At 38.6% G+C, this 11,895-nt stretch overlaps 1 protein-coding gene across 7 annotated transcripts in view; it reads right to left on the bottom strand.

The window, feature by feature from the left end:
* B3GNTL1 (UDP-GlcNAc:betaGal beta-1,3-N-acetylglucosaminyltransferase-like 1) overlaps positions 1 to 11,895 on the bottom strand; it is a 417,067-nt gene that overhangs the window by 395,680 nt on the left and 9,492 nt on the right. For all 7 annotated transcript variants that reach the window (XM_019502483.1, XM_019502489.1, XM_019502498.1 and 4 more), the window contains exons 2-3: positions 9,328 to 9,444; positions 9,109 to 9,208 (exon numbers count right to left, since the gene is read on the bottom strand). In XM_019502483.1, the coding sequence (XP_019358028.1) occupies positions 9,109 to 9,208; positions 9,328 to 9,444 (217 nt within the window). The remainder of the gene's footprint in view (positions 1 to 9,108; positions 9,209 to 9,327; positions 9,445 to 11,895) is intronic.

The raw sequence follows: 11,895 nt of genomic DNA, 5'->3' as shown, positions 1-11,895 counted from the left end.
TACATCAAGAGCTCAGTGAGCAACTGTTCACTAGGGCACCTGAGGAAAGAACCAGAAGTAATGGCCACAAACTCCTGGAAGATCGATTCAGGCTCAACATTAGGAAAAACTTCTTCACAGTCAGGGAGTCCAGACTGTGGAATAAGTTCCCTCCAGAGGTGACCCTGTTATCTTTCCTGCTTGGTGCAGGGGCCTAGACCCAATGATCTTCCAAGGTCCCTTCCAGCTCTACAATCTATGAATTTATAAGAAGTTACTTTAACAAATACTTGGGAATATCATTGATTTGTAGTCCAAATCATTAAGAGTTCTACTGTAATGGTCAAACATCAAAATATGTGAACTTAATGAGGAATAGCAGCAAGTTTTAGAATATAATTTGCCATTATGGCAAATTTTGCTTTTCTTTTTACCCTGGGCAAAAAACTGTTCCATCATCCACTAGGAATTAGGGCTGTGTGAAGCTTCGGTCCCCGATTCAATTCGACAGAGTTTTGGCCCAATTTGGTAGCCAAATCGCCAAACCTGAACCAAATCAGAGGGCTCTTTAATCTCTCTGAGTCGAAACAGAACCCTCTGAATTGATTCGGAAAGATTCAGAGATTCAAACATAGAGACAGCTTTAAATATTTTTTCTACATACCTCTAGGTAGCAGGCAGCTCATGAGTGCTGCAATGCTGGGGCGCATGCAGTGTCCCACAGAAGCACAGGGGACTCTCCAGAGCACTGGGCAGCAGACCCAGAAGTGGACCAGAAGCACTTCCAGTCCATGTCTGGGTCCGCTGGGGAGCGCACTGGGCCCCCCGCACACACACCTCCCCGCTCAGCAACTGTTGACTCCTGGGTCTGGGAGGGGCACCCGGGGTCCCCCTGCAGCCGATCACTGAGCTATGGAAACATGGGGGTGGGGGCAGAGCGCTCCACGGCAGACCCAGAAGTGGACCAGAAGTACTTCTGGGTTCGCCGCTTTGCACACCCGTATTAGGATTCACAGTAAAAAAAATGGCCTGGTCCTCTCTAACAGTTAAAAAAAGAATTTCTACCTATTGTCTTTCTAAGTGACTTGTGGCTGTATCAGGATTTGGTGAAGATGCTCTGTAATCTTCTGGTGCTAACAGCAGAGAGCTGAGAATTTGACTCTGTGCAATTTAGATTCCTTCTAGTATTCTTCTTATTTAAAATGAAGACCTAGATTGCAGGAAAATATTTAGTTTTATATAATGTGCTTAAGATGCAAGTTTGACTGCATATTTTACTTGGACCCTTTATGCCCATGTATACTCTCCCCATGAGGGCAGTGAACTTTAAAAACATAAGAATAGCCACATTGGAAAAGGCTGTTGTACCATCTAGTCTAGTAACTCACCTCCAACAGCAGCCAGTGGCAGATACTAAAACAAAAGACATGTGCAATAACATGCCCTGGAGAATACTTCTTACTAACCCAAACGATGATGATCTTATCCTCTGAAGAAAGAAAACTCTTATTTATATCCCAACTAGTATAACGAATCATGGTATTTTATCTAGATTCTGCAATAAAGAATCAAAAGGGTGATTAGAGTCTCCGTGCTTGCTAAATTAAACTGCAGTTTGATTCATTTACCGTTCTTGTCTTAAATTAGAGTAAGCATGAAAGAGTCAGCTTAGAAGGGTTAGTAATGGACTTAACAATACCACAATCTACTACAGCAGTTCAACCTAGAAACAGAGTAATAATGATTAAAATTTATCACCATGTTGTAGCTCATAACCACCGACCTACAACAACCTACATTAAACAGGATGGTAAGTTTAGTCCAGTTCTTAATAGGCAGACATGAACATCATAAGAACTGTTCATATCAACAGTTTTATCTGTTGACCACCACTAAGCAATTGTAAACTCTGTTAAGCATACACTCTTTGCATAATTAATATCTGTGAAAAAAGATGGTATAATACTTACCTAATTTCCCCCTCTACAATCCCATCCTTTTATTCTTTCATAATTAAACAATACTACAAGTTCTTTGGTCCAGGGACTAACTTTTACTAGCTTTCATATTTTTATAGGGCCACAATCCTAAACTGGGACCTCTAGCTGCTACTTTAATACAAATCATACAACATTAACAAAAGGAGGATGATTTTGTAGATTGGCATGTCCTCCTTTCCTAAGGTACAGCTTCTTCTGGGTCCCCCAGTAGCACATACAAGAAGGCTACGGCATACTAGTTTGCTCATTTTGGTTCATTCTGTAGGTAAGTAAAGAGGTTCCAGTGCTGCAGAGATTATTTTAGAGAAACTGTCTCTTTCTTGTCAGGAAATCATATAATGTTGGCTCTTCCAGAGTTACATGCAGTGCAGAACGGAGAAAAAGAAGAAACAGATGTAATGCACATACAGTTGACATAATTTCAGGGAAACCAACACAACCCAACCTAAGTTTAGTGAAATTATAATGCTTATATATCATAGATCTTTTGCATTTAATCTCACCAGTTCAGCTGTAGAAAAGCAGACCTAGACTTTTACAAGTCTATAAAGATCTTTATTAAGGCTTTATCTGCCATAAACATGCAAGAATTTAGCTAAATCAATGCAAATCCCCGTGTAGCTTTATTTCTTTCATTTTATGTTCTTTTATTTCAGTTTAGCTTGATCTTATTGCTAATCAACTGATAGTAAAGCAAAATAACCATATTCTAAACCCAAAAGTTACCTATAGAGCTTTTCACATCAATTTAATTAAATCATTATAAAAGCTGCAATAAATGTTAAATAAGTACAAACCTGGCAAGGCATGCAATAATAACCCTAAGCAAAAGTTTTTAACATTAGATGTGAAATCAAGAACCTGCCACATCGAATTAATAGTCTAAACAACTTTACCTCTCCTTTCATGTATTCCATTAGCCTTTGAAAAGATAGAAGGCAGGAGGTAAAAAAATAAAGCAAAATAGCAGCATGACTCTTCAATGAAGTCTGCTGTTAGTGCTCGTCATACAGGCCGCAAAAGCCACAACAAAACTAGATTATTGACAGAACATTTAAATCCTTGCCATATGCTTCTCAGAGAATTTTCAAACCTCATACACCAAAAGGGCAGAATGTGATGGTGACTCCAGGTGTTAAGAGTTTAATGCCTTGCCTATATGAGAGTTGAACTGATTTAACTTGAGTGCAATTTTAAACCAATGCAGTTGTATTGGTATGACTTACATGTATACAAGGGCGAACTGAACAACCTGGTTCCTCTCCTCTTTTCCCACAGGAGGTATGACAGGGAATAGGGGCCCCAAACGTTTCCCTAAAAATTCTTACATGAATGCCACTTAACATTATATGTGCTATGTAGGCTCTGCCTAAACCATGAAGGCTGCTCTCTAGACTGCCTAAATTGCTGAAAGTAGGTCAAAGAACAACTGTGCTTTCTGCTGGGTTCCCTGATTCTGTTATAGTTTAATACAGACAGGTCCTTTGTCATTATTCATTCAAGAACTCAGGAAAAGAACAGATTCTTCTCTCTTTTTCTCACTGCTTCATAGGAGCACTTCGGGCCAACCAACAGTACAGCAGTAGCACTCAAAGCTGTTCATTACTGGGCTGCATTTTTTAATACTATATAGATGTAAATAGTAATTCATAACACAAAGCTTGCTGGCAATTTCATTAGCTTTCACAAAACTAGAGTTCAATTCCTGGCATCAGTGACTTCAGTAAGAAACAGCTACAGCAAATTAGCAGGTCTGGACATGCTGAACAGCCCTCTCCTAAGAGAAGGAGAAAAAAAGAAAAGGATGGAGCTGACCTTGAACTAGTAATCTCTGTACCAAATCAATATCTGCTCTATAAAAATCAGCTGTAATTAAGCCTGTATCCACATTTCACTGTTTCCACTATTAATGCCTGAGATCTCTATAGCTGTCAGTGTAAAATAAGTGAAGTCCAAGGAAATATTAATCAAAAAAAGAAGGCAAGGGGACTCAAAACAACTCTGAGTTGAGGAACACAGTATTAAAAAACAAGGAATTTTCAGAAAAGTTTTAAGATTCAGTTTTCAAATCAAATATTTTAGGGAAAATCTTGAAGTATTAAGTTATTTATTATGCCAGAAATGTTGTGAAATTAAAATAGATTTCTCAACTAAAGCACAAGTGGTCTGGAGTTTTGCTAAGCAGCTGCTTATGAGAACAACATTTAAAAAGGTAAAAAAGCATATCCACTAATTTTGAGGTTTAAGAAGAGATTTAACTTCCTATGGAAGCTACATATTAAAAATGGTTTCCCACAATGAATCCTGTGTTTGGCATAAGCAAAGAATCTGCTTTAATATTACTGTACTGAAGAAAATCAAATGTTTGTGCCAGGTCTCTGTGTTTTGCAAGGCCTGCTTACTTGGTGAAAGGAGCCTGTTACCATGACCACAACAGTAAAAACTTAAGCCTCAGTGAGATATTAACATTCCACACTCTTGGAAAGAAAAAGGATTTTTTAAAGCCAGTGACCCTTTCTTTGGGGGATTTTTTCTCCTCCTTTTTTCTTTACATGACAGAAGAGAATCAGAAATGAATCCTAATCCCATGTAAACAGTCCAAGACATGAAGACTGACTGCCACATAGTTTCTGTATTGGGGCTTCTTCTTTCAAAGGAAATACTCCTTGCAGTTGTAACTACTGCTACACATATCAAAGTGAAGCAATGAAAACAAGAGGATAATACAGATTTCAAACGAATGTGGCTTCCCAAATGTAACAACCATGACAACAAATGACATCCTTATTTGAACACTGATCTAAAACTGACTCCTGCATAAATCCTGGTTTTCAAAACCAAGCATATTGTGTTTCGATATTATTTAATGGAATACATAGAAACACATCGCTTTCTTAGGTTCTGTTCAGTACAACACATCAAACTAAACACAGGAAAACCTTTGCTGTTTATAAACAAAAATTACTTTGGCAGATATTAAGTCTGGGTTGACACAAAATAGCCATTGTAGCTGACAGTTGTTCTTACCCTAGTTTCACTTAAAGTGCATAGGTGAAAAATCTTATATATAATTTATGATAATACTCTTATTTTAAGACACTGCATCTGTGTATGTCCTTACGAACTAAAAACTGATTTATAAGCATTACCAAGGCAACTCAAAACACTACAGCTAAAACAAGGTTTAATCCCTAAACACATTTTTAATGGGAAAAGGTGACTACAAAAAGGAAGTATTAGCAAAAATATAATATATCAGAATCCATAAATATTACATGTCCAAATCTAGACTGCTGTTCCTGTTTGTATTGCCATTGTTCCATTCTGTGTACTAAGAAAATAATCCAATCTTTTTAAGTTTCAAGATCCATGAGCCACCTGAACATCTATTGTTTATAAGACACGTTGACATGCTAATAGTATTTACAAGGAAGTTACACTGGTTCAACCCACTATTCTAGTCCTCATGATGATAAAAAGATACTCTCAAAGAAACATTTACAAATATTTTAGAATCAAAAGACATTTTAGAATCTAGAAGTAGGGAAGCTGTTGCTAATCACAAGTGAATTCAGGGCCCAGACAACATTTCATTTATTTCCATGCTTCAACATAAGAACTATTTGAAAGTGACCTTGAAGTAAAAATTAAACACAAAAGAAACAGAATCACACCTTTTTTAATAGGAATACATTTCAGCAGGAATTCAGCATGGGCTTCTGTGGTATCAAACCAGTTGTTTTATCATTGAAAGCAGAAGTTGGCTTCAAGTACTATTGTATGATATTCCCAAACTGTACCTCTCAAATGACAGGCATGTTACAGGACTTTTGTTTGGGGTCAGTACTCTGTCTCCAGTCTTCCATTCACCCATACTGACACCAAACCCTGCTGCTTACACAGCAACTACACATTTCACCAGCATACTATTCTGTTCCCTGTTTTGCTCATGTGATACAAGCAACTCCTTTTTCATGCACATAGGAGTGCTCTCCTGAGCAACCCTCCACTTTATCTGTTCTTATGCTTTAGGCAAACTAAAGAAGAGAACTGAGATTGATGAGAAAGACAGGAGTGATCTGCCAGTGTGGAAATAGCACAAGAAACGCTGGAACTTCACTGGGTAGAAGACAGACGAGGGAAGGGAATAGAGAGGTGGCAGGGGAAGGCCAAAAGCAAGCACTGATAATCTGAAGCATATTTCAGAGACCAGTGCTCAACTTGATAGCAAAAGGCATCTCAGTGGTATACCTGCAGGTGATATGCTTATGTTATCTTTTAGAACACAGTATATAATTATTCAAATGAGGTAATAATTAGATGCAAAGGGATCAAAGATTCCAATACAGAGATACAGGGATTTTTTTCCCCCTAACCCAGTACTAAGTGCAGTACAGAGTACTAGATGCAGAGAGGTGAGGATTTAATTCCTTCTGCATAAGGATGGAATAAGAAGGAAATACAGTTAAGAATGGCATTAATGAGACAGAAAAGGGCATCACTGCTCTTTGCCCATGTAAATAATCATGGGTACTTCTTACAACTTCACAGGAGTTGGATGTTATCTACAGCTTTCCAAAGATGCCCTTGAGTGGAATGAGCAGTTTAATCTAATGAGCACTTCTTTATGAGGGCAGATCCTATACATATAAATAAAAAGTCTTGTACTTTGTCAGCCTATTGTAAATATCACTAGGTAGTACAAACATCTTCAGCAAATACCAATATTAGAGCTGTGTCTTGAAAATACTGACAGTGTACTGCAACATAGGGTTAATCATTGCTTGCTACAACTGTAAATAAGTGTGGTCTTCTTGTATTCTTAAAATGTGCATTTACTTTCTTGAGGAAATTATAACAGTTTCTTCAACCACAGGAGAAATACAAGATCCCAGCCCTTAGACACTGAATCCTTCAATTTATTATTATAAATTTATCATCATAATTTTAAAATTTCTATTAATCTTAAAGGCAAACTTTGTTGTTACTGGACTTCAAATGCCTCAAACAACACATTCCTTTGTCTGATGTAAATTTTAAACATGATTGTCTAGAAAATATGAACTGTGAAACAACAGACTCAGTTCAAGAAAACATACTGAGTACAAACCTTCCCTAGCTCTTCAATGCGTGCATTTAATTCATGTTAACATTAATGACAGCTAAACACATGGATCAACAGGGAACACACACTAGTCCTATAAATATTTACCTTACAAGCTAAAAACACATGGTTACTGACATGAGATGGAATTCTTAGCTGACAATGCAAGACTTCCTTAATAAACAAATCCACGTATAAGCTTTAGAAGATCTTTATTAAGAATGCATTTTTTTCTGTTTCTCTTCAAGCCTCCACCCCTTCTTGTGAAAGCAACTGTTCAAAAACTTTTCCTTCAACATTATGAAAAAAGAAAGCAAGGTTTAAAACTCAACACAAAAGGTTTACAATTCATACCTCACTAAGCTTATCTTACCTCTACAGTAGTTGTCATCATTAATTTAATCTGAATCTGCTATCACCAGCCAATTACAATTACACCAGAGCCATTTTTTTTTCTATTTGACTTGGATTGCAAATTTAACCCTATTTAGAATCATCAGTTCTGGAACTAGCAACAAAATGAACCAAGCATCTTCATGCTCTGCAACAAGGGCTGTAGAAAAGGAAAAATCCAGCCATTTCACAATTTAAGATACTGTGCCTTTGGTTTCTATTTACATGTTATTTGCGTATTGTAAAAATTAAATTTACTTCTAGTGATTAAAGAACTGTCAGAATTATAGCAATGCATCTTGGTATTCTGGATATTTGACAAACGATATAATGCCAGCCTCCATTGTTTAAAAAGATTGAGTCAGGCCCCAAAATGTCATGAAGCTGGTTTAAAAATAATCATAATCTTCCCCTCCTTGTCCCATCTAAACAGAGTTGCTGTTGTTGGGTTGATTCTGGCTCTCCACCAGCTTCGAACTCCGCTGTAGATGAGTAATTCTACCAATCCAATGCTGGTCCCAAGCCAAGATAAATGAGGAGGTTAGCATCAGTAAAGGTACCTGGCTGTAAAAACCTCTGCCAAATCATCATCTTGACACAGATCTGAGGTGGTTTAAAAATAATTATTTTTTTAAAAATAAATTTGCTGTTCTTTTTTATTGTCTTCTGGTTTCTGAATCTCTGGGGTGCACAGGTACATATCTGTAAGGTTATCACTGGAAGTCTTAAACTTACTTAAAAATCAATAAATGATGGACTTCTCATGTAATCACTTGTCTCTAAGAGCTGATGCTTTAAGAAATAAACACCAAGTACTGCAATATGAAATTGCAAATGCAAGAAACATTATAACTATTATAAATACAATCTTTTTGACAAATAAAGCACAAACACTAACCCAAATTACACTTTCCCATGCAAGGCAATTGGCTTGGAAGGCCTTGGTCCAAACCTCCACTCAAGGCAGGATCATCTCTGTCTAATCCATTCCAAACAAATGCTTTCCTAAATTGCACTGAAAACTTCAAAGGACAGAGACTCCATGATTTCTTGAGGTAATTTGTTGTAATGTTTAACCCCCCTCATAGAACATTCTTCCCAATACCTATTTAATCTCCTTTGTTGTAATTTAAGGCTGTTACTTCATGTCCTGCCCACGTGGAAGCAAACAACAATTTATCTCCATCCTCTTTAAAACAACCTTTGTATTTGAAGACTGTTATCAAGTCCCACTAGAGTCTTCTTTTTGCTAGACTAAATAAACCCAGTTCTTCCAACCTTTCCTCATATGGCATGTTTTCCAGACCTCTACACATTTTTGTTGCTCTTTTTTGCTCTCCATAAACAACTCCCACTGAAACTGAAGAACATGGCCAAATTGCCTCTCTTATTCAGCTGTGCCTTTGAACGTAGGCCTCCAAAAACAACAACTCTTTTTTTGTAGCAATTCCAGGACACAGTACTTAGGAATGTTGACTTATTACAGTTTTACTAATGCTTTCAGTTGCTACCTTTACTTATTCTTAATTAAATGTTTTCCTATGGATTAAAATATTTTTCAGCTAAGAGCAAATGGTGCCTACTAATTCAAATTATTTAACCATGCTATAAAATCACTAGTAAACTACTAACCTCCTTGGGGTTGAGGTGAATCATGACCACCAATGATGACCTGTATTCCCACATCTTCTAACTTGATCTTCCACTTTTCAAGTATACTAATAGAATTGTCCTGAAAAAGATACAGTGGCATCAATTTTAATTTATGTGGCAAACTGAATTAAACCCCCCCCAATATCTTATCAGAAATAGGTCAGACAGTATTGTATAAGTAAAATAAAATATATGTACCTTGCTAGCATCATTGAATACTGAGAGTTCCATGGTGCCTTGAAAATCTTGTTCCAAAACTGACTTTAAGCATCCATCCAACCAGCTTTCACTATTGTGAACAGGCAGAATAACAGACTACAATGAACAAATAAAGATATTATTACCAATGTAAGCATCTACTCTCTGTATTTACACTTTAGCAGAAGAATACTCATTTCAAAAGGGAGAAAGCTTCAGCATGCATAGTAGCCACATGAAACAAGACAAAGCTGCTGTTCTTTATGGATAAAGAATCACATTCTTCTCTATCAAGGGTTTAAAAAAATCTTTGGCTCTACAAAGTCATTGTGTGTTAATTTCTTTGAATGCCTTTCCTTGATGATTCCTTGAACAAAAAGCAAACAAAATGTCTCACCTCCAGTCACTTAAAATGTTGCTATTTTTTTTCAGACTCTCAGCCTACCTTAGCCCCACTCCTTTATCATCTTCTCTCAGTTCAGAAAACTCCTCCATTAAACTATTTCTCTGGTCCATTACTGCATTAGCTCAAGTGGCAGAGGAACGTGTGACATCCACAGATTGCAACCCTGCCAATAACCTATGTGGGCATCAATGTCACATGATAAAATTTCTAGCGTTTTCCATTTTGGTTTTTTTAATAATTTAGGAAATTACATGCACGAATGCACACATGTGCAAAACATGTGCAAAGAACATGATTAGGGCTGCAAAGCCAAACACTCAACTTAGAAAATGTCAAAAAAGGTTGCATGTTCCAAGTGAATTTATCTTGCGTTTGTGTTCATGCTACAAACAGAAGGCTCCTGCTCCAAGGAAGAATCAATATTACATAGCGAAGAAAACTGTTGTCTGTAGGATGCAAGCTTCACATGCTGCAGAAGTTTGAAGGTGTACAGTGAATGACAAGAATGCAGACAAAGAAAGGATGGCCCCACAGTTGAGGTACTATATTTACTCAATTCTAAGATGAGGTTCCACCCTGCCTCATTTAACATGGGCAGGGAAAGCCCCTAGCCTTAGAACTGAGTAGGAAGTTGGTAGAATATGTGGGGGTGGGGGAGGGGTTGGAGGCTGCTGTGGCTCAGGCTCCAGCCCCTTCCCAGGGTTGGAATTATAGCCACATCTGGTGCCTGCCCCCCACCATCTCCACCCTGCTGCCTCTTCTCTCCCACAACATAGCCTCTACTCCCATGCCTGCCCCTCTCCCTCCCCTGCTTATGCTTGCTCTGTACCAGCAGGCTCTGTGCACATTGCAGCCTGGGACACTAAGCATGGCCCCAGCCTGGCCCTGTAGCAATGGTGTGCAGCCCACATGACTGCTACAGGGCTAGGTAGGGCCATGCTCCATGTTAGAATGGGAATGGAGCCTGCTGGCAGAGAGCAGAGGCTGGCAGAGGAAGAGGGGAACAGAGGCTGGAGGGAGTGGGGACCCTGAGACTGTGGGAGGAAGGGGGGGCAGGCACAAGCAGGGAACAAGTTGCTTGACCTCCCCACACCACCTGCCTTTCCACTGCCTGCCCCCTGCAGTGGTGGGAGGGATGAATTAAAGACAACTGTCCAATAATTAGATCCTATACATGGAAAACTATAACAAATTTATAAATTTTCCATGTTTAGAATCTAATTATTGGGGGGAGGGAGCTCTTAAAATTAGGATCATCTTTGACTAAAGTAAATACGATAATTGACTGATGCTTTGGAGGTGATGTTCCACTGATGTTACACTGATCACTAATGTGATCAGAGTACTTCAGTGATATTAGGCAAGTTGCTTAAAGCAAACTTTTGCAGGTAACTAATGTTGAGCTCTTCATTTTCTGGTGCCTTGATTAATATTCTGCAATTTGACCTGCAGGAGTGCTGACCTCCCACAGTTGTGACTGAAGGCAATAGGAGCAACTTTTAACATGTAAAATGCTGTGTAATGCTAAGTCATCTGAAAAATCAAGTTCTAGGTATCTCAGAATTGTTGCTTTCTTTTTATGTTCAACCATCCTTCTGTTGCCATCTATAAAAAGATGATAATATCTCTTCATATTACAGAGAAGTTGTAATTAAATTAAAGTTTGAGCTGAACAGAATGCTTTAAAAAAGTAAAAGCGATCACTGCCATGGAGAAGTCCATAAAGATATTAATACTTCTGTATCAGATCAGGGTTTGAATAATGTACCACAATGAAAGCACGAACCATATACTGAATAATAATTAGGGGTGCACTGATAGAGATTTTGGGGGTCAATACCGATAGCCAATTTTTAAGGAGGCATACTGACCCATACCAATCTGATTTCTAATACAGTGGTGTCTAGCTGGTAAGTCTGTTGTGATGGAAAGTGAGAGGGGGAGGGAAGGGGGGGGCAGATCAACACCTCCCACGGTAAGAGAAGGAGTGGGGCTGGGGCAGACACTGCCCAGCCAGGACAAGGTGGGGTGTGGGATGGAGCCACGGCTTCTCCAGAAGGGTGTGGGGGGACAGAGCCATAGCTTGTCCAGGAAGGTGTGAGGGGGAGTGGCTCCCACCGCTGTGCACACCCTGGGAGGGCACGGGGGGGGGGGGGGGGGAA

Source organism: Gavialis gangeticus, unplaced genomic scaffold (assembly GCF_001723915.1).
Source record: "Gavialis gangeticus isolate Ggan-Ray unplaced genomic scaffold, GavGan_comp1, whole genome shotgun sequence".
In the NCBI taxonomy this organism is placed as follows: Eukaryota; Metazoa; Chordata; order Crocodylia; family Gavialidae; genus Gavialis; species Gavialis gangeticus.
Note: the sequence above shows the minus strand (reverse complement) of the source record. Positions and strands in the feature narration are given on the sequence as shown.